Genomic DNA, 26,713 nt, shown 5'->3' on the forward strand with positions numbered 1-26,713 from the left:
AGAGGATGTGGCTCAACTAGTTGGGTGCCTGCCTACCACACGGGAGGTCCCAGGTTCAGGTACTGGTGCCTCCTTAAGAGGACAAACCCAGTCACAACGAGCAGACACCTAAATGAGCAGATGCCACAAGCCAGCAGATGTTGCAGCCCACAGGGAGCAGATGTGGCTCAGGCCATTGGGCACTCACCTCCCATGTGGGAGGTCCCGGGTTTGGTTCCTGGTGCCTCCTGGAGAAGGCAAGCAAACAATGAGTAGACAGATGAGAGAAACATCTGGGGGAAGTAGGGGATAAATTTTAAAAAATAATAATAAATAAAAGTCTTAAGAAAAATAATGATACATGCTATAACACAGATGAGCCTTGAAAACGTGCTGTGAGAAAGAAGCCAGCTGCAAAAGACCACATATTGCATGATTCATTTATATGAAAGATCCAGAACAGGCAAATCTTGAGAGAGGAAAAGGAGATTAGTTGTTGCTTAGGGCTGCTGGGGTAAGGAATGGGCATTTGGGGGTGATAAAAATGACTACTGAAATTGGCAAGAAGGAGAGGGAGACCTCTCAATGGATGAATGGTAATTGGAGAAGTACTCATGGATGGAATTGAGGAAGAGAATGGGAAGTGACTTGTGAAGACAGCAATTACACAACAGCCAAGATGTTTCATTGTGATGAAGACAGGAGAAATGGGCAGTAGCTGGAAGGCAACATGTAGACAAAGGGTATTTTTAAAATATAGGAAATGCTAGAGAATACTTTTAAAACAATGAGAATGATCCAGCTGAGGAGGGAGAAAATCAGGCAAAGAAGAGAAGTGAGGTCTTGCAGAAGGTGGGGGAGAGTGAGATTCAGAGGTCAAGCGGAGGAGTTGGCCAAACAGAGGAGCAAGAACACCTTATCTTTTTTTTATTATTATTATATATTTATTTCTCTCCCCTTCCCCCCCCCCCCACCCCGGTTGTCTGTTCTCTGTGTCTATTTGCTGCTTCTTCTTTGTCCACTTCTGTTGTTCTCAGTGGCACGGGAATCTGTGTTTCTTTTTGCTCTGTCATCTTATTGTGTCAGCACTCCATGTGGGCCGTGCCATTCTCAGGCAGGCTGCACTTGCTTTCGCGCTGGGCAGCTCTCCTTGCGCGTGGGGCTCCCCTACGCAGGGGACACCCTTGCGTGGCACGGCACTGCTTGCGCACATGAGCACTGTGCATGGGCCAGCTGCACACGGGTCAAGGCCCGGGGTTTGAACCGCAGACCTCCCATGTGGTAGATGGACTCCCTAACCACTGGGCCAAGTCCGCCACCAAGAACACCTTACCTTTTAACAGGAGAGGAGGCAGAGGGTATCAATATATATTCAAGTAGGTTGGTAGATTTAGTGGAGAGAATATAAGAGCATTCCTGTCTGATTGCTCTTGTTTCCTCAAAACGTATGAGAAAAACTCAGTGGCTGGGGTAGAATGGTGAGGAAGGCAATGTAGACAGTTTGAAAAGAAGTGTGTTGCAGAATCATTTACTTTTAATCAAATATCTTTTGTAATCCCTATAGCATCTAGTACAGAGCTAGTTAAAATAGTAAGAACTCAAATACACACTAGTTAAGGACATAAAGTTTGGAATGTGGACTTTGCTATCACCTTTTCAGTCAAGGTGTTGAGGATACGTGTAGCCCAGATGTCCAGGCTCCCTTCATCAGGTGCAATGCCTACCCAGCTGTTTGTTGAAGGTAGAGTCTCAGGTATCTGCAAACAGTTAAGTCAAATAACCACCCCATCTAGCATAAATGTCATCTCCAGCAGCTACAAGCTGATAAAGAGTGCCATAAAGATAAGATGTCAAGACAGTATTAGGCTCTCTTTATCCCACTGGCATCTCAGCCAAGACCAAACACTGAATGTCTGAATCCTACCAAGCAGCAGTGTGGAATGCAACCTTCCGTCCAGGCCCTGATACTCCCTTCAATGATCGAGGCTGGCCTGTAGCAGATAGAGTTTCCCCTTCTTTTCTCTTCTTTTTGTTAATTTATTTATCAGATTCCTCACTTTTCTTTTTCTTCCTTCTTGCTTCCTCCTTTTCCATTTCTCTTAGCTTTTAACCAGAGTTATATTGCTTATTTTCATTTTCCTAGGTAAGTTGTTCTCTTCCATTAAGTATCCTCTCTTCAGGTGTGCCCAGGCCCCATTCAATTCCACCCTCAGTGTATCAGAGAATAAGCCTTCCCTCCAACATCAGCAGGGTGCAGGCACAAGATTCAGCAGATTCAGATTTCAGGTTTTACTTTGAAATGCCAAAAATGTAGCTGCCTTACATAAAAGAGAGGTTGGTGAAACAAGGGGTTGTAAGTGGGTGTGGTATGGATGAGAAATGACTTACTGCTTTTTTATTTCAACTATCAGCTCTTTTGCCTTTTCCAATGCATCCTTTGAGTACAGACCTCGAGATTACGTTGACATACGTGCACGACGCCATTCACTCATTTTACAAATATTTATTAAAAATTTACTCTATGGCACTTGCTTGGCCTGGGAGCCCAGATCAAGGCACCCTTTCCCAGATGTTAGCCCACATTACAAAAAGGAAGGAGAGCATGTGATATCTGCAAAATTGTTAAAAACAAAACAAAACAACCCTTTTATAGGCCGTATGCCATTTTGTTTTCTATGTTGCTATTAGTAAGGAGAACCCCGTTCTGTTTGTGTTCTGAATGACATAAGGGGGTGATGGTGGACCTAGAAAAAGTAAAAATGTCAGAGTATATCTCCTGTTTTGAAAGATAGCCCTCCAGCGTGCAGACATTTCACGTCAGGCATGGACACCCATTTGGTCATCTGCCCCCAAATCACTGGAGAGCCACTCCAGCTGGGTCCCAAAACTGCCTGTACAGTTGCAGAGACACATCTTTATGCAGGGGGCAGGGAGCAGTGAAGGTATCATCTGAATTGTGCTCAGAATTATTTGGCCCATCTGTCTTTTGATGTTCTGAAATTTTCTTTGAAGCTAATAATGTGACCAAGTAGAAAGATCAAAGACACTATAGAGTCTGACTGACCAGGATCTGAAGACGGGTGCAGCTGTTTACTACCGGGGGACCTCAGGCAAGTAACCTGTTAAGCCTTGACTTTGCCTATAAAATGCGTATAACACCTTCTATGTTGTAGGACTATTCTAACAATTAAAAATAATATATGTAAAGTGCCTCGATGGTCTCAAAATTGCAGCTATTTATATTGGCAGAATGCCTTGGTTTGACGTCAGGAGCCCAGGATGGCCGAAACATATTCTCGTGAAAAGAAACATTTGATGTTTAAAATTATGCCTGTAAAGATTTAAGCTGAAAGGATAAAAGCTTGACACCAACTGTCATCACACAGTATACACACTCACCCCTAAACCAAAACTACACTATAGCAATAAAAGTAGGAGGTCCCCCTTTTAACTCCGAATGCCTAGAGAAAAGAGACTGTGTTTCTTTCTTCCCTCCTTACCCTAACTACCCCCGCACAGCGCCTGGTCCAGCGGCTGAAGCTCACAGCACTGCCCATGTCCCTGGTTTTGATAGGGCTGGAAAGCAGAAGAGAAGGGCTGTTCCCCCGAGTAGCACAGAAGGGGAAGGATGGTATGTAGTAAAGAGTCAGATACCGCTTCTTCAGGAGCCCAAACAGCTTTCCTGTGCCCAGGTGGAGGGGGAAGTTTTGTAACAGACCCCGTTACAGATGCTCGGTTCCACAGAACAGCAACAGTGGCATCTTCAGGGCAATCGAGGAACTAGGACAGGAAGCAGAGTTGCAAGGTGGGGAAAGCACTGTTTTCAGAATTACTCTGTGGCGGAGACAGCTGGTGAACTTACCTTTTCTCAACCTGAAAGCACAGGTACTGCACCTATGATGGTTAAGTTTGTGTATCCACTTGGCTAGGTGATGGTGTCCAGTTGTTGGGTCGAGTAAGCACTGGTCTGACTGTTACTGTGAGGCTATTTCATGGATTTAAATCACAAGACAGTTGACTGTATCTATGGCTGATTGCATCCACAATCAACAAAGAAGATTGCCTTAAGCATCGAGAGAGGTCTCACCAATCAGCTGAAGGCCTTAAAGGGAGACCTGAGGATTTCAGCATAGAAAGATGAATTTCTATCTCTACTTCAGCCAGCCAGCTTTTCCTGGGGAATTCATCGAAACCTTCATCAAAATTCCCAATTTCCAGCCTGCAGTTGTAAAGGATTCAGCCAAACTCTCATGGATCTGGAAACTCAGAGGGTCTCTAGGGTAAGCAACAGAAACTTTGATTTTTAAAGAAATAACTTTTATCAATAGGACATTGGAGAGCTTGCAGAATCTCTGGGAGAGCCAGGCTCAGAGGACAGGCAGGAACAAAGGGAAGATAAATGCTGAGAACCCAGTCAAAGTGTGACACAGGGTAATTCTGGTGAAGACATTTTTGTGGCCACCCATGAATGCTAGAACTACTGCCCACACCAGCAGCTGGGAGCTGTGGCTAGAGTTACTCCCTGTGCTGCCCCTGGAAGGTGAAGGTTGCACGTGATACTTCTGCCACCACCCAAATGAAATCTCCACCATCTCAGCTTTTTTTTTTTTTTTGAAGATTTTTATCTATCTATCTATCTATCTATCTATCTATCTATCTATCTATCTATCTACCCCGGTTGTCTGTTCTGTGTCCATTTGCTGCGTCTTCCTTGTCCGCCTCTGTTGTCCTCAGCAGCACGGGAATCTTTGTTTCCCTTCACTGCGTCATCCTTTTGCGTCAGCGGCGCCATTCCTGGGCAGGCTGCACCTTGTTTTTGCGCTGGGCGGCTCTCCCTACGGGGTGCACTCCCTGCACATGGGGCTCCCCTGCACAGGGGATACCCCTGTGTGGCAGGGCACTCCCTGTGCACATCAGCACTGCGCATGGGCCAGCTCCACACAGGCCAAGGAGGCCCGGGGCGAACCGCGGCCCTCCCATGTGGTAGACGGCCGCCCTAACCACTGGGCCAAGTCCGCCGCCCATCTCAGCTTCTTAAGCTCAGTAGCTCTCCATTCAAAGTCCCAGGTAGTTCCATCTGATCGGAAGCCCAGGTTACAGGCGTGTACCCTAGTTATAAAGGGTCCTTGAAAAGGATCTTGCCATGCAAAGGTGACTTCCCCAAACATGGAAAAGAGTCCCTACTGTCCCCAGGCGGCCAAAAACCAAGTGTCTTCTACAAAATGGGTTCACAGAGACGGTAAATTGCAAGCCCGCCACTAGGGGGCAGTCTGAGTTTGTGGGAAGTTTCCTGACAAAACAGACTGGGCACCAAGGAAGGCAGGTAGGTGTTCAAAAATCTAGGTCCAAGCGCTGACTCTGTCGCTGATTAGGATGGGACTTGGCAGGTCCGTAAGCTTCTCTGGATTTTTGTCATGCATAGAATAGGAATATTATTCCAACCTACTCTGCAGGCTGATACGTATCTCAAAATAGATAACTTTGTGAACAGACTTTGAAAATTACACTATTATTGAATAACTCCATTTGCCTCCCAGGTTCCCAGGTTTTCTACCTGTAAAATGAGAATGATATTCCCTACATTGTAGGGCCGTCGTTGAGGTAAAGTATGGTTTCGTTACAGATAATTCTTCCATGTATGGAATTTGCCTCAAAATAATGGGGATAGGAGGTGGGAGAGGAGGTGGGTAGGGATATAGAAGACATATAAGACTGGCTAAGAGTTATTAACTGTGGATCCTGGGTGGTGAGCGCATCGCGGGTTGTTATGCCCTTCTCTCTACATTAGTATGACATGGAAATTTCCATAGTAAGTAATTTTTAAAATGAATGTCTTAGAACTACTTAGAGGAAACAGTCCGCATTCGCCCAATTTTATTATTACTGAGTCAGCGTTAGGAGCCCCATCAACCACGCCCCTCCGCGCCTCACCGCCTAACCCTCCTCAGCCCCTGCCCCAGGTGTGACGTTTTGGAAGGCACTGTGCCTTCACCTGACTCCCCAGCCGCTGGGCGCCACTGGAAAGTCCTACCAGAAAAACATCTTTAGTGGCTCAACTCTGGCTTAAAAAAAAAAAAACAAAAACAGCGAAACACACAGAACGCACACCCCTTTCAGGGGCAGCCTGTCCCTGGCTCGATTCAGTTCACAGCAACTGTGAGCTAACTTACCGACTTTCTTTCCAGTGAGCAAAACTAACTCGGCTTTATACAAATTTTTTTTTTCTCCTCAAATCGCATCAGGTTAAGCGCCCCAGGCAAGAGGAAAGCGGCTTCGTGAGGATGCGCCCAGGCGGCCCGCAGGCGGGGCAGGCAGCTGAGTGGGTCCTGGTCGCCCCGGGCACCCGCCGGCTTCACGAGACCGCCCCGGGCCCCCTCCCAGGCCGTGGGCTTCGCGAGGGGAAGGGGACCGCCTGAAGGCTTTCGTCACGTTGTCGCGGGGAGGGGGAAGGACCAGCGTGCCGGCCTGACCAGCGGCCTGGAAAGGGACGCAGTCGACCCGGGGGGGCATTCCAGTCCCAGCCGAAGTCTGTCCCCCGGCGGAGCCTAGCAGCCCGGGGGTGCTTGGTTAGGAAAACTAACCACTAACTCGACTGGAAAGCCTTGTCCGCAGCTCGCCCTACCTCCCAACGTCAGGGAAAGCTCCACTTGCGCTGGGGGTGGGGAGGCAGGGCGGTTCCACAGTAAAACGTTGGCCAGCCGATACCCGGCCAGCCTGACCGCACTAACCAACCACAGCGTCTCCATTTAATCAAGGAGCGCGGAGGCCCGGTGCCACAGACAGGCGGCCCCAAACAAACATGTCTCCCGCTGGGGCGGAAATGATCCCGCCCCTAACCAAGATGGCCGCGGGGGCGGGGCTGGCTGGCGGAAGTGGCCCGCCGGGCGGCTGACCAGTCCACGATGGCTGCCGCGGCCGCCTCACCCGCGCTGAAGCGGCTGGATCTGCGCGACCCTGCGGCGCTCTTCGAGACACATGGAGCGGAGGAGATCCGCGGGCTGGAACGCCAGGTTAGGGCAGAGATCGAGCACAAGAAGGAGGAGCTGAGGCAGATGGTAGGCGAGCGGTACCGGGACCTGATCGAGGCGGCCGACACCATCGGCCAGATGCGCCGCTGCGCGGAGGGGCTGGTGGATGCCGTGAGGGCCACCGACCAGTACTGCGCCCGCCTCCGCCAGGCCAGCCCGGCCGCGCCCCGGCCGCCGTGGGCTCCGCAGGTCAGTGCCTGTCCTACCCCTCTCCCCGACCCGACCCCCTTGGGTTAGTCCGGGTCCCCACCGCGAATCCTCACCCGGCTTCGGCCAGAACCGGCCGCCACCCTTTGCGCTTCTTTTCTAGTCTTCTCAGGAGGGAACGGCCTGCCGTGCCGTCGCTGGCTGCAGATCCCTTCACGAGAAGTCATTCAACACTTCTTCAGGACCCTCCCGGACGTCGCGGTCTTGATTTCCTCGCCTCACTCTGGGTTTCACATGAGAAAACGCCAGGGGCCTCTCTCGCTATACTGTTCAACTCATTCCCTATGTAACATTTCCTGAAATTGCTTTTCTCAGAACAGGTTTCTCCCTTAGGTTGACACCTTCCCCTCAAATTAGCCACACACACACCATCCCCAGTTAGTGCCACACTCCCAAATAGCTATTCTACCCTTTGGAGTTTTTGTTGGAAGGTGGTACCAGCCATCAAACCCTCACCTTTTTGCTAAACATTTTCATATTAGGGAACCGACATTCTTCTAATTAAGGTTGTCCTAAGTGATCTCCCCACCCTCCTACCCCCAAACACTAATGCTTAGACCTGATGCAGAAGGATGTGTTCCTAAACTTACCCCAATATTGGAGCAGAATCTTGCTTTCCTGAAGAGTGGTGAGCTAGACATGAACAACTTGAAAGGGCCAGGTGGGTGAGGTGGGAAGTTTCTCAACATTGTGGGAGAACCTTAATGCAACATGGAAGGAGAAACTGCAAAGGCATAACCTAGTTCCAGTTTGGAACTTTTTAATACTAACTGGGTTTTAGAAGAATCCAGGATAAGTAGGCTATGCTTGCACATTAGAGCCATAGAAGGCTGGATATATTTCCCAAATTTTGGAAATAAGAGATCTCATCTGTCCCCAAGCAGTGTATTTAGTGAGTATTTAGTGAAGGTCCATCTTTCACTGGTCAGCCTGCATTTTAACTGGCATGGTTCAAGGTTTATTAAAAAGCTAACTTGTACTATTCCTGAGTTTAGAAACATGTTGATTTTCGTTTTTCATAGCTGTTATATTGTTTTTTCTCAATCAAGCCCACAAAAATTTGACTTCCTCCTCTGTTCAAGGCAAAAGCTCTCTCAGTTCGTGCTCTGAAGGAGTTTATGATCTGACAAGGAAATAAATCCATAGAGGATTAAATTATATAGATAATTTAGAATAGCAGAAAAAATGTACAGAATAATGAGTAATTAGTTGCAAAAATAATTGCATGTACATTTACTAGAAGAGTTCTGAAAGAAGTAATTTCAGGCTCAGGTCCTCAGTAAGGAAGTGCCTTGAGGACAGATGAGATTTGGAAATATGTGTCTGGAATAGGTAAGAACAGATAAAAGAGGTAATCATTTTGATTACAGCAGGGTTTTTCTACCTTGGCACTATCAAAATTTGGCTTGGGTTGTTCCGTATTGTGGGCACTGCTCTGTGACTTGTAAGATGTGTAGCAGCATCCCTGGCCTCTCTACCCACTGGAGGCCAGCAGCATAGCCCTCCTCCATTGTGTCCATCAAAAATATTCCAGACATGCCAGATGTCCCCAGGTAACCATCCCACTCCCCAGCATTGAGAACCACTTGGATTTTGGGGTCTCTGGAAGAAAGTGGAAGGGAAGGAAATAATTTACTGCTGATGCAAAATACCAGAAATTGGTTATTTCTATAAAGGGTATTTATTTGGAGTAGGAGCTTACAGATACCAGGTTATAAAGCATTAATTACTTCCCTCACCAAAGCTTATTTGGAACGAAATTGCTGCCAATGTCTGCGAGGATTCAGGCTTTCTGGGTTCCTTTGTTCCTGGAGCTTGCTTTTCTCTGGGTTCAAGATTTCTTTCTTCTAGGCACTGGCTTCTCTTTCCTCTGTGTGCTGACTTCCCAGGGCTCCAGTTTAAGTCTTCAGCATCAAATTCCAACATCAGAAACCCTCAACTCTGTTCTTTGCCATGCCTTTTATCTATGAGTCCCCACCCACCAAGGGGTTGAGACTCAATGCCCTAATCATAACTCAATCATGCCCAGGTACAGATCAGATTACAAGAATAATCCAATATCTATTTTTGGAATTCATAACCATTTCAAACTGCTACAGCCACCAATCTAAGATGCTAAGCAGAGGGGAACCTTTTAGAACTGAGCAAAGCTATGATCTAAGTAGCATTTGAAGGGGGTTAATCTAACAGTAAAAGATAGATTAGAGAGGGAAGAGAATGAAGACCAGGCTAGGAAAATGTTTTTGTATTAATTTAAGTGTGAGATGATAATGACCTGAAGTAGAATCATGGAAATGGTCACAGAAACCCAGATAGGTGAGATATCAACAAAGCCATCAGAAGGACCTGAAGAGTCCTGGGACTCGGGAAGCAGAGTGGTGGTATATGCTAAGATTTATAGGGAGGTCAAGAAGCTAAACTGTTTGATAGAGGAGATGAACTCAGTTTTAAGTGTATTGATTATGGGAGGACAGTGAATCTGACCAGGGGAAATGTCCAGCAGCAGCAGCAGAGGCATGAACAGGATTTGGGAGGAGGGAGGACTAAAGCTAAAGATATGCTCGTAGCTGCCTTCTGCTTAGAGGTGAGGTTTGAGGGAAGAGAAGTCTGAGGGAGAGATGACAGACTAGAATGAACAGAAGCCTGAGAACTGAACCCTGAAGATCTGGGGGAGGGTTGTTGAAGAGGAACAGCCAGCAAAGAAGTCTGTGATGCACTTGGAGAAGCAGGAGAAAATGTAGGAAGGCAGAGCATCAGAGAAGGGAAGGAGAAAGCTTGTGGAGTGGTGGTCAGTAGGGCTCCGTGCTTTCCAGACATCAGGAGAATCACTGTCAAACAGACTGTGAGGTGACCACATTAAGGTAGCCCCTCCAGGGGTCCGAGCAAAGGTGCACATATGCGGCAGGGAAAAACCAGTGGGATTTTACAGCACCCCTGACTCCAGTGAGTCTACTATATCAAATTTCCATGCCCTGCTGGGGGGTAGTGAATCAGGCTTGCTGAAATCTTGGTACCCTAAAATACCTCGGGCTTCTCCCCAAGTCTGCAGAACACTTACCGTGCTTTTATTTATTCTTCTGACCTCTCAATGCAGCCGCAGCAGCCGCCCCAGGAGAAGTTCTACAGCATGGCTGCCCAGATCAAGCTATTGTTAGAAATTCCTGAGAAGATCTGGAGTTCAATGGAGGCCTCTCAGTATCTCCATGCCACACAGCTCTACCTGCTCTGCTGCCACCTTCATAGGCTGCTCCATTTGGATTCTTCTGGTTCCCGGTACAGTCCCATCCTCTCCCGATTCCCTATACTCATCCGGCAGGTGGCAGCAGCCAGCCACTTCCGGTAAGTAGGTCCAGCTTGAAGATGTCTGGTGATGACCACTCTTTACCACTACAGTTTTATGGAGTATGTCTTCTTTCCTGCTATCCCAAGGTTTTTTCCCCAAGATGATAAAAATTCCCTGTTAACCTTTATCATTACTTCTTCAGGTCAGCCATCTTACATGAAAGCAAGATGCTGCTCAAAAGCCAAGCTGTGTCTGACCAAGCTGTAGCTGAAGCCCTGTGCTCGATAATGCTCTTAGAAGAGAGTTCTCCTCGCCAGGCCCTAACAGACTTCCTCCTGGCCAGAAAGACAGCTATTCAGAAACTTCTTAACCAGCCACACCATGGTAGGTGTGGCTTCTTTCCAGAATTTGGTCCTTAAACATGGAATGGGGAGAGGTGGGCTGAGGGAGACTGAAGCACCCAGAGCAGTCTCTGTTTTTATCTTTATTGGAAGAAAGTGTTTAAAGGAGGATGATTTCTTCCCTCACAGGCGCTGGTGTCAAGACGCAGATTTGCTCATTAGTGGAGTTGCTGGCCACCACTTTGAACCAAGCTCATGCCCTTTTCTACACTTTACCAGAAGGTGTGCTGCCAGATCCAGCCCTGCCTTGTGGCCTGCTCCTCACCACTCTGGAGACTGTCACAGGCCCGCAGCCTACTGGTGAGCTCTTAGCCAACTTTTTTCTTTTCTGGTTCATTCAGTTGATAATTACTGAGCACCTACCATGTGCTGGCTACTGTTTTGGACTCTGGGGAGAAAGTAGTAATCTGGACAACATGGACCCTCCTTCCTGGACGACATAGTGTAGTGGTAGAGGCATGTCTTGAACTCACAAATACACACATATTTAATGTCAATATTGACCATTGCTGTAAAGGCAAATACAAGTTCTCACCAAGGTCAGTGAAGGCTTCCCTAGGGAAATCTGAAAGTCAGGTAAGAGTTAGCCAGGTGAAGAAGGCCAGAAGTGAGGTCCAGGCAAAGGGAAGAGGATGTGCAAACGTCCAGAGCCAAGAAGGATATTAGTACATTTGGGGAACTGAAAGAAAGCCAGTGCAGCTGAGGGGTGGGAGGTGAGGGGAGGAGGAGCCATGAGAAGGGACTGGAGTCATGGCTAGGGCAAGATAATGCAGGGTCTTGTGGGCCAGGCCTGGGATTCTTATCCTAAGAGTAATGGAGAGCCTTCTGAGATCTTCCAGGCATGGTGCTGCCCCTCTGTCATATGTTCCCATGCAACCTTCATGTTTATTTGGTAGCATTTATCTTAATTGGAAGTAAATGCATTTGGTTCTTATATGACCATGGGTCCCAGTGGTGTTAGGAGGCTTTTACTATAATCCAGGTGGTATATGATGGGGGCTGGGATTAGGTGGCAACATTAGAGATGGAGTTAATTGGACAAATTGGACATCAGTTTAGGAGGAGAGGATTTGGTAATGGATTGGCTGTGGAAGGTGTGAGAAGGAAAGTGTCTTGAGTTAACTAGGAAAAAAGCTGGTTTGAAGGGGAAGACAGTGAGTTCACTTTTGAAAATGTCGCGTTGCTGATTGAGCCTTTGGATAGAAACATGGAGTGGGCAGGTGACTGAGGGTCTATAACAGAGAATTGAGAGGTGCAGCTGAAAACACACATTTGTGATTCATCTGCCTATGGCTAGTATTTGAAACCATGGGAGTGGATGGCATCTTCAGAAAGAAGAGAAGAAAGATAATGTAGGACTGTGCCTAGGATCTCCAGAACTCCAAAGGTCAGATGGAGGATTCAGAAAATGGACTGAGGAGTCATAAGCAAAGGTAGAAGGGAAACAGGTAGATGCCGTGACAGCCATGTGACCATTTTCAGAGAGAGATGTGGTATTATAGTCAAATCTTTGGCTTGCTTTATATTAAAGTTAGGGTGGGATCCTACTTCCTTACTCCTCGGCTTCCCTCTCTGTGCTTACAATTAATACATTTTCTCTTTCATGAAAGATGAGTGTTGACTAATTCATCATGGCTTTAGGAAATACAGTACAAGAGGCCTTGGAAGGGTGTTACATATAACCAAAGGGTGCCCTTCACACAGAATATGGGGTGAACGGTCCTGTATTCTGTATTCCAGCATAGTACTGCACCCTTCTTGGGAGGTCATCTCTGAATTGCTATGAATGATCAGGATGAGTGGAAGATTCTCTCCATAGATCTTCCAGGGGGTAGGTAGATGGTGAGGGAAGGAAACCTTTAATTTTTTGACAACTTCAGCCCTCTTTTTTTTAAAGAGCCAAGGAGTCCACAGCACGTGCTTCTCCTTTTTCCATTCTCTTTTCCCCATTCCTTTCCTCCTGGACCTTTGCTGTTTTTCTCAGCTGTCAGGATGGCCAGTGGCACAGGGACGTGGCCACACTCCTTGATGAGGGGGCCCTGGACATCTACTTTCTGTTCTTTTCTCCCTACTTCAGGGGTACAGTCTGGACTTGCACAAAGACTACATGCTTTTTGGAAATTCTTTCTAGGTCCATCTTTAAGTCTATCTAAAGCCCAGATGCCTTCTTCTTTGTACTTCTCTGTAGGAAAAGGTAATGGTGTTCTGCAGGAGATGAATCTCTGCAGCTGGTTCAAACATCTGCCAGCGTCCATTGTCGAGTTTCAGCCAGCTCTTCGAACCCTTGCCCATCCCATCAGCCAGGAATACCTGAAAGATACACTCCAGAAATGGATCTACATGTAAGTAGCCAGGAGCTTTCCTGAGGCAGGCAGGAACCACCCATGCAGCCTCGTATGCAGGAGTTCTAGCCGAGGCTCCCCATTTTACCCCACTCGGTCATGCCAGCCACTAAGCAGTCTCGCTCCCTTTGCAGTAGTTTAGCACCATTTAGAACCAAACTTAATTTGTCTTTCAAAATACTGTTAATACATAGAGGATGTTAAGTTCTCTTCATGTAAGAGCTCGAGGCTTCTAAGTTTTTGTTTAGTGCATTTATTTTTTTGAGATACCAGGACTGGGGATTGAACCTGGGACCTCATATGGGGGATGCCGGCGCCCAACCACTGAGCCACATCGACACCCCTGCCGGCTCCTGTGTTGGCTCCCTCATCTGTTTGCTTGTTTTCTTTAGGAGGCACCAGGAACTGAACCCAGGACCTCCTGTGTGGAAGCCAGGTGCTCAAATGCTTGAGCCACATCCACTCCCCTAAGTGCATTGATTTTTTAAAAGTTATTTATTTATCTCTCCCCACTCCACCTCCCTGTTGTTTGTGCTCTCTGTGTCTGTTTGCTGTGTGTTCATCTTCCTTTTTTTTAGGAGGCATCGGGAACTTAACCCGGGACCTCCTATGTGGGAGGGAGGCACCTAATTGCTTGAGTCACCTCCACTCCCTGCTTTGTTGCCTGTCTCTCATTATGTTTTCCTCATTGTGTCTCTTGTTGTATCATCTTCTTGCATCAGCTTGCCATGCCAGCCCATTGTGTCAGCTCTCTGCATTGCTTGTCTTCTTTAGAAGAAACCAGAAACCAAACCCAGTACTTCCCATGTGGTAGTCAGGAGCTCAATTGCTTGAGCCACATCCGCTTCCCTTATTTATTTTTTAAATCCCCTTCCTCCCCAGAATGGTTCTTTCATCTGTCTGCTCACTGTTTGCTTGCCTTCTCCCGGAGGCACTGGGAACCGAACCCGTGACCTCCCACATGGGAAGTAAGTGCCCAACAGCCTGAGCCACATCCATTTCCCACAGGCTGTGTTGTCTGTTGGCTTGTAGCATCTGCTCCTTTAGGCATCTGCTTGAAGCAGTGGGTGCAGTCTTCTTTAGGAGGCACTGGGACCTGAATCCAGGACCTGCCATGTGGTAGGCAGGTACCCAACTGGTTGAGCCACATCCATTTCCCAAGTGCATTCATTTTTGAAGCCATTCAGTAAAGCTCTAGAGTTCCTTACAGATGTCTCAAAGAAGCAAGGGTAGGCCTTCTGAAGGAGCTGAAGACTCCACATCCCAGTCCAACCAAAGGAGCTCTGTATTTGTATATTTACTTAGATACCAAAGGCCAGGTAAGAGGTTTTCAAATGGGCACCTGCCCTTTTTCTGAATAGAGGACTGAAAAGCACGAATCTGTGGAGCCCAAGGGAAATGATTTTGTTGCAGGTGTAATGAAGACATTAAAAATGGGATCACTAACCTGCTTGTGTATGTGAAGAGCATGAAAGGCCTTGCAGGGATCCGGGATGCCGTGTGGGAATTGCTAACCAACGAGTCCATGAATCAAAGCTGGAACGTGATATGTCAGCGGCTTCTGGAGAAGCCCCTCTTGTTCTGGGAGGACTTGATGCAGCAACTGTTCCTTGACCGATTACAGGTAAGGTGGAAGATAATGTTGTATGACCATTTTATGAAAGCATTTATTGAGATGCTTTCAGTTACTGATCTTTTCACTGTCTTGGTATACCCCTGCCACTTCTTAGTGTATTCTTTCCCTGTTCACTTGCTCCAGGGAATGGCTCTTCTGAATAAGTGAACCACAGAAATTAACAGAGATCCAGATTCCAGAGTTAAAGAGGAGGGAACTTGTCTGTGTCCGTTAGCATTGGCTTTTTTTTTTTTTAAAGATCTATTTTTTTTTCCCCTTCCCCTCCTCCTGCCCTGCTGTTTTTGCTGTCTGTGTTGTCTTCTCTTCTCATATTCTATCCTCTAGGAGTCACCAGGATTCAATCCTGGGGACCTCTGATGTGGAGAGAGGCTCCCTATCAATTGTGCCACCTCAGTTTCTGGTTTCTCCTGCAAGTCACCTTGGCTCTCCCCTTGTCTCTTCTCTTGCATCATCTTGCTGCGTGACTCACTTGCACAGGCACTGGCTTACCATGCAGGCACTTGCGCTCACTGGCTTACCACATGGGCACTTGTATGGGCACTGGCTTGCCGTGCAGGCACACTTTTCTCTTCTTCTTTTTCACCAGGAGGCCCCAGGGATTGAACCCACATCCTCCCATATGATAGACAGAAGCTCTATCATTTCAGCCACATCCGCTTTCCAGCACTGGCTTTTTTATCCTCTGCCAGCCCCAGATCATCTTTCTGAACATGGTAGTGAATATTCTGAATGCTAGGGTAGATTGCCACTTGCTACTCTTACCTTGAGATGTCCTTGAAAGAACTCTTGTCTCATTCTCTTTTAGACTCTGACAAAAGAAGGCTTTGACTCCATCTCCAGTAGCTCCAGAGAGCTCCTGGTTTCAGCTCTGCAGGAACTTGAAACCAGCGCCAGCAGCTCCATTCCAAATAAGCACATCCACGTTGAGCTTAACATGTCTCTCTCCCTCTGGTCAGAGAGCCCTAATGACCTGCCTTCCGATGCTGCCTGGGTCAGTGTGGCAAACCGGGCTCAGTTTGCCAATAGTGGCCTCTCCATGAAAGCGCAAGCTATTAGTCCTTGTGTGCAGAGCTTCTGTTCTGCCCTAGATTCTCAACTGAAGGTCAAATTGGATGACCTCCTGGCTTACCTTCCCTCTGATGACTCATCACCACCCAAGGAAATCACTCCCATGCAGGCCAAGAACTCTGCCTTTGACAGATATGCAGATGCTGGGACCGTGCAGGGAATGCTGCGGACGCACTCTGTGGCATGCATCCAGCACATCATTGACTGCATCCGGACAGAGCTGCAAAGCATTGAAGAAGCCATGCAAGGGCAGCAGGATGTCCTCAACAGTGTCAAACTGCATGCAGTCCTGTTCATGGCCAGACTCTGCCGGTCCCTGGGGGAACTGTGTCCACATCTAAAGCAATGCATCTTGGGGAAATCAGGCAACTCACAGAAACCAGCAAGGGATTCTAGGGCTATGAAAAAACAAGGAAGAGGGAAAACCCAGGAAATTATTCCTATGCAGACCAAGTGGCAAGAAGTTAAAGAACTCCTCCTTCAGCAGTGTGTGACTGGATACAGGGTCTGGAGCTCAGCAGTTGTGCAAGTGAGTGCCATGTAAGCACATTATTTTCATGCTCACCAGGTAATCCTCATTCCATCTCACTTAACATATTGCACGTCTGGCCCACCTGAATAAGGCCCTTTAGTAAGGAAATAATTCCTATTCTCTACAGTTACTTTCACTTACTCTTGGCCAGATAGTTCAAGTTCAAAATCCTTTCCATTCATTTTTAGCCTACATTTGATAGACTGAAAACTTGGACTTTTTTCCTTCCATCAAATGAGAAGGAAAGGCTCTCTCCCTGACAAGGTGTCTACTTTCTGCTCTTCAGCCTAAACCTCATATTCCCAGTAGTCCCCACTGGTTTCTTAAGCGGTGTAGCAATTGATTCTACTACGTGTAAGGTAGTTAGCAGCAAGAAAATTCCCATTGCTTCTATCAGTAATTAGCCAAAAGAAGAGTGATGGTTGTCCTCGCTCACCCATGACTTAAGGAGCTTGAACTGTTCTTAAGATTTCTTTGTTAGTTTCAACAAACTCCACAAAAGATCTAAATGACTTATAAAGATATTTGCCTTTTTATTACTAGGTTTTGGTTCATGGATTCACCCAGTCCTTACTTTTAGATGATGCTGGCTCAATCCTGGCCATGGCCACCAGCTGGGATGAACTAGAAATTCAGGAAGAGACAGAGTCTGGCAGCAGTGTCACATCCAAAATCCGACTCCCTACACAGGTAAACAGGTGCCCCCATGACAGAGACCATGGGCTGAAGAAAGAAGGAAAAAATACACCAACCTACTCCTTTGTGGAAAGGAAGATTTCAGGAAATCACTTGTCATGTAGCTTCTAGGAAACAGCTGAAAGTAATATTTGTACCTTTCTATTGTGGGGGCAGAAAGGATGTAGAGCTGAGTTAATAGAAAACTGTGGTTGAAAGGAAGTCAGTTAATGATTCTTTTCCTTATAGCTTGGCTTCTGTGTTAATTAGAGGCCCCCTTACCCTATAGTGAAAACAGCAGGGTAAAGCATAGTGCCATCTGCCAGGCCAGGGAGGTGGTCTCCCCCCATTAATGAGGCAATGACAGCAGATCTCACGTAGCAAAGGGCTGTGCATGTGCACTGCCCTGCTGGTAAGGGGTTGATTTGAAAGGTCAAGATCTGGGCATCTAAGTCTTCTCAGGTTAAATGGCTCCACTTTGATCACATTGTGCTTAATGAGGCAAGTTGGCAACGTGACATTCCCTTGTTCTTTTAGCCATCCTGGTATGTACAATCCTTCCTGTTCAGCTTATGCCAGGAAATTAATCGGGTCGGAGGCCATGCCCTGCCAAAGGTGACCTTGCAGGAGATGCTTAAAAGCTGCATGTCTCAAGTAGTAGCCGCCTATGAGAAGCTTTCAGAAGAACAACAGATTAAGGTAGGTGTTGCTTTTTTTTCCATTAAAAACAGACAAATAAAAACCTTAGCTTTTTCTCAAGTTTGAGCAGTTCACATTCAGGACTCTGAAGAATTAATGATGGGAAGTGGACTTGGCCCAATGGATAGGGTGTCCGTCTACCACACGGGAGGTCTGTGGTTCAAACCCCGGGCCTTTGACCCGTGTGGAGCTGGCCCACGCGCAGTGCTGATGCATGCAAGGAGTGCCCTGCCACGCAGGGGTGTCCCCCGTGTAGGGAAGCCCCACACGCAAGGAGTGTACCCCGTAAGGCGAGCTGCCCAGTGCAAAATAAAGTTCAGCCTGTCCAAGAATGGCACTGCACACATGGAGAGCTGACATAAGATGATGCAACAAAAAAAAAAACACAGATTCCTGGTGCCACTGATAAGGATAGAACACACATCGAAGAGCAGACAACCGGGGCAGTGAGAAAAATAAATAAAAAATAAAATCTAAAAGAAAAAAAAAGAATGATCATTCTGATCATTTAGCCCAGGGATGGGTCCTCTGAAAATGCCCTGTGAGTAGGGGCTTCCAGCTCTGCAAGTTTAATTATACACAATCTCAAGGGTCAAACTGCTCTTCTCTAAAAAGGCAGCTCAGTACAAGTGGAAAGGATAAAGGTTTCAAAGTTAAAAAGTCTTGCTCTCTGACCCAGCACTGCCACTTGCTCACTGAGCGCTCTGGGCAAATTATTAACCTCTTCCAGTTTTCTCAGGATCAAATGGGATCATGGAGATAAACTACTTAGCCCAGTTCCCTCACCCACCTTTATGAGTGCCCACACTACTTCCACCTTAGGGGAGGTTTTTGAAGAAGTTAAAATGGTTGCAAAACACAGCATTTCTTGGCACACAGAAGTACTCACTTAAGGTAGTTCTTGTCTCCTAGCCCTCCACTCCCATCTCATCCTCCATGAAGCAGTCTCACCCTGGTGTATATTCCTGCTCCTTTATTAACCTCCTCTGACAGGACAAGCTCACCCCTTGGGTAAACTTGGCTCCCGTTCTTTAAACTCCTGAGTTTAGGAAGAATCTAGGTAAGTCCTCTCTCCATGGCTTCTTTAAATACCCCTCCTTCATGCAAGGAGCCTTTTTAAGGGCTGGGTCTTCTCCCTGCTGTTAGGTTTTGAGACTAAGATGCATTTTATAACAAAATCTTTTTCAGTTTTTTGTTGTGAGATTAAACTGGACATAAGAGTATAAAAAGCATCTACATGTGAAATATCAAGCTGTAACTTGACCAAAACATGTTTGTTGTGCTCATATAACAAGTCTTTTCACGGGTGGCAACCGGGAATTCATTTGCAGAAAGAAGGTGCATTTCCAGTAACCCAGAACCGGGCACTGCAGCTGCTTTATGATCTGCGTTATCTGAGCATCATCCTAACAGCCAAAAGTGAAGAGGTGAAAAGTGGCCGAAGCCAACATGACTCCAGGTGCTGTATCCTCTCTCACTACAGTGCTCTCCTGGTGCAGTCTCCTCCAAAGGCAAATACGTTCTTTTTTTTTTTTAATATTTTTTTTTCCCCTCCCCTTCCCCCCTCCCCCCCAGTTTTCTACTGTCTGTGTCCATTTGCTGTGTGTTCTTCTGTGACTGCTTCTGTCCTCATCAGCGGCACCGGGAATCTGTTTCTTTTTGTTGCATCATCTTGTTGTGTCAGCTCTCCGTGTGTGTGGTGCCATTCTTGGACAAGCTGCACTTTCTTTCACACTGGGCAGCTCTCCTTATGGGGCGCACTCCTTGCACGTGGGGCTCCCCTACACGGGGAACACCCCTGCATGGCAGGGCACTCCTTGTGCGCATCAGCACTGTGCGTGGGCCAGCTCCACATGGGTCAAGGAGGCCCAGGGTTTGAACCGGGAACCTCCCAAGTGGTAGGTGGACACCCTATCCATTGGGCCAAGTCCACTTCCTGGCAAATACGTTCTTTTTCTCAGAAGCCACCAAAGAGAAGAGTCAGCCTCATATTACATGTTGTGTTTGTTTTAAAACAGTAAGTGCTTATACTACCAACAAGTTAAATAGTGACCACCTACTGGACAAATTCCATAGCCAGGTGCACTGGGTGGACTCTTTCTTCTCTCCTTCCTGAGTCAGTCTAGCAACTAGGGTATAATTTGCACATTTAGCCACCTCCCTAAAAACAGGACATGAGAAAGGAAAGGTCTTTATTTATGTTAGGTTAAAACTCTTGAGGATTACTTAAACAGGATGACTGGTGGCAAGTGGTACTGAGCCAGCAATTAAATAGAATAAAATCTAGTCCCAGGTCTTTCTGTAGCATTGAAATATCATAAGATACCTACCCTAAAAAACAAAAACAAAACAAAACAATCTTGGAGAATAATCCCAATAGTTTTGTGTGTGTTTTTCAGAATTGAGAAAGTGACCGACTACTTAGAAGCACTTATCGATCCATTTGACCTGGATGTTTTTATGCCGCACCTCAACAGCAACCTTAATCGCCTAGTACAGCGAACCTCTGTAAGTGAAGTTAAAAAAACATGCTTCAAGGTGAATAAGTCCACAGGCTTAAATTAAAAAATAAACCTGCTACAGCATTTAATGCCCCGGGGTGGGTGGGGCAAGTAGGGGTGCTGTTACGTCACAAATAGCGGAGTTTAAGGTTAGATATAATCTCACAAGCTGAGGCAACCATGAGCTCACCCTTTTACTTGTTAACAGGGATTAGTAAGGTTTTATCAAGTCCTCAGAAAGAGGAATGAAAGAGTATGAGATTCTTAACCTGGGCAGAGATAAAAAGTAATTCTGAAGTGTCAACACACTTGAAAGAACATTCCCCAAAAGGATGACTAAAAGCAAAGTAGTGATGGTTACTAACAGATAAGTGATTTTCTCTTTTAACTCAACAATACAAAATCCAGCATTTTATTGTGCTCCATTCTTGTGTGTTAGGTTCTATTTGGATTGGCTACTGGTACAGAGAATCAGTTCACCCCAAAAAGCAGTGCATTCAACTCCCAAGAACCCCATAACATACTGCCATTGGCATCAAGTCAGATCAGGTAAACGATTCTCAAAAACTCTGGCTGGGCCCGAAACTTCCTGTTCATGCTACTCAGATTCCTTGTCTTGTCTTGGAGGTTTGGACTTCTGCCGCTGAGCATGACAAGCACGCGAAAGGCTAAGTCAACCAGCAGAAGCGCTGAAACAAAGGCTCAGGTTAGTGCAAAGAGCAGCGTATCACCTGTATCGATCCTGTCCCGTTCCCCTACCATACTACCCAAGCAGTTCCCCTTTAAATCAAAGAACTAAATTACGGAATGCACTAATGCTGCTTTTAATGGCGGCGCAATATAGAAGTACAAGGATTTACTAGCTTGAGCTAAAAGTTTTAAAAAGTGCCCATTTACACTCTCAAGTAGCCTCACAATAGAAATGTATTTCAGGCTGCTAAGGCTGTAGAAAATCTGCAAGACAGGGTGGAGATTATTTTTTGTATTTAATTACGTAAAAAGATTACCTGCCAACCCAGGGCCGTGATTGTACTTATTTGGGTGATGATTTCATCTTCTGTATCTTTTAGTTGGGTGGGATATAGAAAAAGGAAATTTGTTTTCTCAAGTTTTACATTTTCTTGTTAATACGCGTTTTGTTTCAGTGGGATGCCATCCGTTAAGCCTGCAGGAGTCCTCCTGGGTATTTCTCAACTGTGTTGTGTACATGTGTATTTCAGAGCTCAAGCAGCTTGTCTTATTCTAGCATTTAGTTGTTGCTTGTTTTACTGTTAGACAAAATATTAGCAATATATCCTTTCCACATTCCCTGCCATCAAACCCATTAAGATCCAAAATCCTAATCAAATATCTGGTTTTAAAACTTGGGAGAAGATGGTAGTAGAAAAGAAAAAGTTCTTGGACAAATCATCCACTCCAGAAGTGTGGGGCCTGTGCTGTAACTTTCCTCTGTAACATTAAATTTCCTATTCAAGTAACTGACCTTTAGATTCTCTCTATATTAGAGAACAGACCATGGAAAGGAGGTGCATATGTTCACCCTTTTCCTAGGATAGCCCTCATTTTCAAATTTTAATTCTGTTACATAATAAAATCCCACTCTGCTCCCTGTCTTTCTCAAATCTTGACAAAGAGCAGAGTCCTGTTTACTAGAGCTGTCCATGTTTCGCAGCGCTGCTTGTGTGTGCTGTGTAGACTTCCCAGCAGGGTGCAATGGAGCATGGGAGCAGGCAGGAGGATTCGGGGAAACTCTAAGGCACTTTCCTCTCTATCCACTGGCAGGTTGGATCCCCGGTTCTCTCCCAGGCAGATGATGACCCTGTGCAGCCTGGTTCCCTCTTCAGACAGCTTATCAGTGAGGAAGATGACTCGCCTACACCTTCATTATTCAAACTTGGCTGGCTCTCTAGTATGACTAAATAACACAGGAACATATCCATCCCTAAATAAATACTACTGCTTTATTCTAAGAGTGCCTCTGCTGACTTCTTTCTAAGCCACACCAATCTTTCCAGTTGCAGTGATAGAATGTGGTCCTCTAGTACTGGAAGGGCTATTTAAATAAAGTTCATTTTACCCAATAGTTTCACAGTACTTGTTACTTTAGGTATCGGTTCAGGTAGCTTACATTTTGTGAGCATTCATCAGTGCCTTCATTATTAACACAACACAGTAGAATCACCAGTGAGATCATGTCAGCTGCTAGCATAAGTTTGTGAGTAAAAAAGTTATTACATATTTCTTTTTCCTCGGAATTATGCAAGGTTTTCTATGAAGTCTGTAGTGCAGACTTTGGAGGAATAATGATACAGAAGTTGTCTGGGTATACAAGAGCCTGAAAGACATTCTCCCTGGAAATACAAATATATAACAGAGAGAAGGCAGTCACTAGAGGGTGCCATGTGTACACAGTCTAAATTGGATCTGATTATTCTCCTGTTACAAAGGAGAGAGTACTTTCAGTAGGACATCTACATACTAAGAGGTAGTATGGCAATACAATTCAGTGCAAGACTGAATCAAGCTTTCTATAGTTCGGAAAAAAACTTCTGTTTTTTCATGGAAACTAGATACTCTTTACTAGTTTATTGAGTTAAAAAATCGAAGATCCCACGTTTTAAAAGGCCTTTTTACATAATGGAGAATTTCTAATTGACAGATTTGGAAATCAGTCTGAATTGGACATACTATGGATTCTACACGCAGATGAGATTTCCTCAATACCATTAACCTTGACATGGATCTGATGCCCACCCTCAAAAGAATCCTATAAAAAATTGCTTCAAAGCCCCTTTGAAATTGCAATAGTGCAGCAAAACCACAAGTAAACAACTGCCTGTTAACCTGTTATTTCAAATATAGACCAAAAAGCCAACAGGCGATTTTTTTGTGTGCAATTTTTTAAAACAAATTGTAAGTTGAAATATCAAATCTGCACAGCGCTGTCCCTTCATAGAAGGCAAGAAACTGCTGGCGCATCATGTTGGAGGCCGGCCTCGGTGCTGTAGGCTATGAAAGTGGGCTTCCTTCAGGGTCTGGTTGATGTGGAAGTAAAGGCCTTGGCATAGTGCAGACGGCTCGGGCCCAGGCTGAGGCGTGTTGGGGCTGGAGCTGGCAATGATCTGGTTTAAGCTGCTTTCTGGCCCGCTGGCCCTGTCTGGGCTGTTGATGCTGCTGCTGCTGCTGCTGCTGCTGCTGCTGCTGCTCCCACCACTATCACTGCTTGAGGACTGGAAGGAAAGAGACGGGATCACCATGAGGCCGTACTGTATTTTAAACAGCTTTACGGAGGTTAATTGACATACTCTGCTTTAAAGCTAATTTTCCTCTTCAGATTGGGGTACAGCAGCATGAAAAGCCACATACTAGGCTTTACAGTTTATAAAGTACAGTCTAAAAGATTTCATTCTCGCCAGTGACATCTCTGTGAGGTAAACTGGAGTTACTGCCCCCCCGTTACACATCCCGAGGGAGTGGCACCGTCTGGATTCAAACAGGCCTTCTGACTCCAAATCCCTTCAACTACATCTTAATTCCATCACACATCTTCTCTACCTGCTTTTACCATTCAGGCCAATCACTTCACCAAAGAAGGCAGGGCTCCACCTCCAAGGGAAAGCAGATAGGGTGAAAGTATGCACCCAAAACAAGTTAAGACAATATCTAGGTAGAAGTTAAAATAAAAACCTGGGAGAGTTCTGTGATTATCTCCTGATCACGGATAGAAAACAGTATCCAACCAATGCAGGGCATATATCCCAAATGGACTTTAATATCCTTTTTATAAAAAGTAACCTTAACTATTGAATTTTTGGAGCCAGGCATTCACTGCACTTGTGTGTGCAAGCACACACATGCCTAATGTCTTGTCCCTTGTTTAAACTGAACTAACCCGTCTTGGTGTCTAGTCATCTTAAAGGGTCTCAGGGATCCCTTACAAGAGTCACTCTAAGGAATTTTCTCCCTTCCAAAGGGAATGTAGGATGCTAAGGACCATTTCAGGGGTCTTTATAGTGGTACTTCACAATTTTAACACTGCATTTCTAATGAATGACAACCCCAATAACTTGATTAGCAGTACCTTTCTCTATGTTCAAGGCAAATAGCCTCCAATCCTAAGTATAAACACAGTACTGTACTTCCTGTGATTTTCTGCAGCTTGGTTATGTTTTCCATTATAAAAATACAAATGTCCCAGTCCACAGGTAATTTGGAATAACTTAACATAGGTCACATACCCCACTGCCCATTGGCAATTGGAGTTAATATTTCTGAAATTAAAAAACATACTCGTGGAAGGACTATAATGGGCTAAATCAAGTCAGATGGCAGGATTTTAAGCAGAGGCAGTTAAATTTACTCAAAGATTTAAAAAGTGAAGGCCAACTCAAAAATTTGTTATTCCATAAAAGCCTCTCCTAACCTAGAGTATAAGGACCTAAAACCACTGGTACACCTAGTATGGTAATGAATATTTAATAATAAGCAAGATACTACACTCGATAAGAAACCCACCGCGCAGAATACTTTGTTTCCTCTTAGTCTGCTTTCTTTACTGTTTTTCGTTACAGGTACTGTCTGAAAATTAAGGCAAGAACTAGAATCAGTGTCTAGTCAGTCAAGCTTTCATCTCAAATTATAATATATTTTATTTTAGACTATAATAACAAAGGTGATGCTCTTCTGTGAAAAGGTAACATTTCTTTAAAAATAAACAGGAGAAAAGATTTCTGTATAATTGTTTAAAGAATGGCAAATAAAGGTAAACTTTCTAGTTCATTTAAAAAATCTTAGAACTAAGCTGTACAGACATGTATAAAAATGTTGTAGCCTTGTTTATAATAGCTAAAAATTAGAAACAACCTAAATAGCTAACAAAAGAGAACTGGTGAAATTATAATACATCCATCCATACAATGAAATTCTATTCAGCAATTAACAATGACACTGGAGCTGTATATATAAAAATAGAAAGAGATCCTTGATACCTTTGTAAAAGGTTATAAACCTGTCTGTTTGTGTGTGTGTGTGTATATATATATATATAAAATGTCAGCTGGTTTTAAAAATGTTTTTCATTAATTTAGACACATATAGATGGTAACAATTGTCTGGAAGAATAAACAAGATATTGAGAATTCAGATTTTTGTTTTTTAGCTTTATTTTCTAAAGCATCTACAAAAAATATTTTTGATAAAAAAAATCAGTCACAAGTAAAAGCAAGATATCTGGTGACTTCTAATTTAAGACTGAGACTTAAAAACTTTGATACTGTCAATAAGATTTTAGCAAGTGTTTAGCCACCTCTAAACTACTTAGGAACCTCAAACTGGTTCAGTTGTATTCCCTTGCACTGAACAGCCCAATGATGCTTTTAGACTAATACAACAGAGCCTACCGAGAACCCAGTAATCCACGCAAGCGCATGTGTGTATGTTCAAATTTTATTTTAGTAACATTTAATATAAAATTTGCCATTTTCACCACTTTTTAGTGGACAGTTCAGTGGCATTAATTACATCTACAGTGTTGTGCTACCATCACAACCATCCATAACCAAAACTTCTTATCAACCCAAACAGAAACTCTGTGCTCATTAAGCAACAACTCCCCATTTCCCCCTTGTCCAGCCCCTGGTAACCGCTAACCTACTTTCTGTCTCTAGGTGGTTGTTTATTCTAGATACTTCATATAAGCAGAATCATAAAATATTTGTTATTTCATGCCTGGCTTATTTCACTCAGCATGATGTTTCCAAGATTCATCTGTGTTGTAGCATGTAGGAGAACCTTATTCCTTTTTGTGGCTGAATAATATTCCATTGTATACAAATATTACATTTTGGGCGGCAGACTTGGCCCAGTGATTAGGGCGTCCGTCTACCACATGGGAGGTCCGCAGTTCAAACCCCGGGCCTCCTTGACCCGTGTGCAGCTAGCCCATGCACAGTGCTGATGCGCGCAAGGAGTGCCGTGCCACGCAGGGGTGTCCCCCGTATAGGGGAGCCCCACGTGCAAGGAGTGCGCCCCGTAAGGAGAGCCGCCCAGCGCAAAAGAAAGTGCAGCCTGCCCAGGAATGGTGCCACACACACAGAGAGCTGACACAACAAGATGACGCAACAAAAAGAAACACGGATTCCCATGCCCCTGACAACAACAGAAGCAGAAGAGATGCAGCAAATAGACACAGAGAACAGACAACCAGGGTGGGGAGGAAGGGGAGAGAAATCAATCAATCAATCAATCTTTAAAAAAAAAACAAAAAAAACCCACAAATATTACATTTTGTTATCTGTTCATCTGATGATGGGCACTTAAAGAGTTGTTTTGAACTTTAAACTTTGGGAATAATGCTGTTATGA

The 26,713-nt window shown here is 45.2% G+C and overlaps 2 protein-coding genes across 5 annotated transcripts in view; one reads left to right on the forward strand and one right to left on the reverse strand.

The window, feature by feature from the left end:
* Window positions 1-6,845: 6,845 nt before the first annotated feature.
* Window positions 6,846-22,321, forward strand: COG1 (component of oligomeric golgi complex 1). 2 transcript variants are annotated; one of them, XM_058284645.1, is made up of 14 exons: window positions 6,846-7,196; window positions 10,309-10,553; window positions 10,700-10,881; window positions 11,028-11,198; window positions 13,087-13,240; window positions 14,654-14,864; window positions 15,682-16,473; window positions 17,020-17,166; window positions 17,689-17,850; window positions 19,182-19,309; window positions 20,250-20,358; window positions 20,791-20,900; window positions 20,979-21,057; window positions 22,134-22,321. In XM_058284645.1, the coding sequence occupies exons 1-14, from the start codon at window positions 6,882-6,884 to the stop codon at window positions 22,272-22,274; spliced, it is 2,946 nt and encodes a 981-aa protein (XP_058140628.1). In that variant the 5' UTR covers window positions 6,846-6,881; the 3' UTR covers window positions 22,275-22,321. The 2 variants fall into 2 exon arrangements, with proteins under 2 accessions (XP_058140628.1, XP_058140629.1); XM_058284646.2 differs by having other exon boundaries at window positions 6,851-7,196; window positions 21,497-22,321.
* VCF1 (VCP nuclear cofactor family member 1) overlaps window positions 20,750-26,713 on the reverse strand; it is a 34,435-nt gene continuing 28,471 nt past the window's right edge. For 2 of the 3 annotated variants that reach the window (XM_023588742.3, XM_004447475.5), the window contains 2 exons: window positions 24,867-24,929; window positions 20,750-23,581 (listed from right to left, as the gene is read on the reverse strand). In XM_023588742.3, the coding sequence (XP_023444510.2) occupies window positions 23,330-23,581; window positions 24,867-24,929 (315 nt within the window). In that variant the 3' untranslated portion in view covers window positions 20,750-23,329. The remainder of the gene's footprint in view (window positions 23,582-24,866; window positions 24,930-26,713) is intronic. The other variant, XM_004447476.5, reaches the window with a different exon arrangement.

The sequence above is a fragment of the Dasypus novemcinctus genome, chromosome 21 (genome assembly GCF_030445035.2).
Source record: "Dasypus novemcinctus isolate mDasNov1 chromosome 21, mDasNov1.1.hap2, whole genome shotgun sequence".
Taxonomy (NCBI): Eukaryota; Metazoa; Chordata; class Mammalia; order Cingulata; family Dasypodidae; genus Dasypus; species Dasypus novemcinctus.

Coding starts and splice junctions, on each gene's coding strand:
- COG1 (XM_058284645.1), top strand. CDS start 6,882: ATGGCTGCCGCGGCCGCCTCACCCGCGCTGAAGCGGCTGGATCTGCGC. Junction 11,199..13,086: donor CACAGGCCCGCAGCCTACTG/GTGAGCTCTTAG, acceptor ACTTCTCTGTAG/GAAAAGGTAATGGTGTTCTG. Junction 21,058..22,133: donor GCGCTGAAACAAAGGCTCAG/GTTAGTGCAAAG, acceptor ATCCACTGGCAG/GTTGGATCCCCGGTTCTCTC.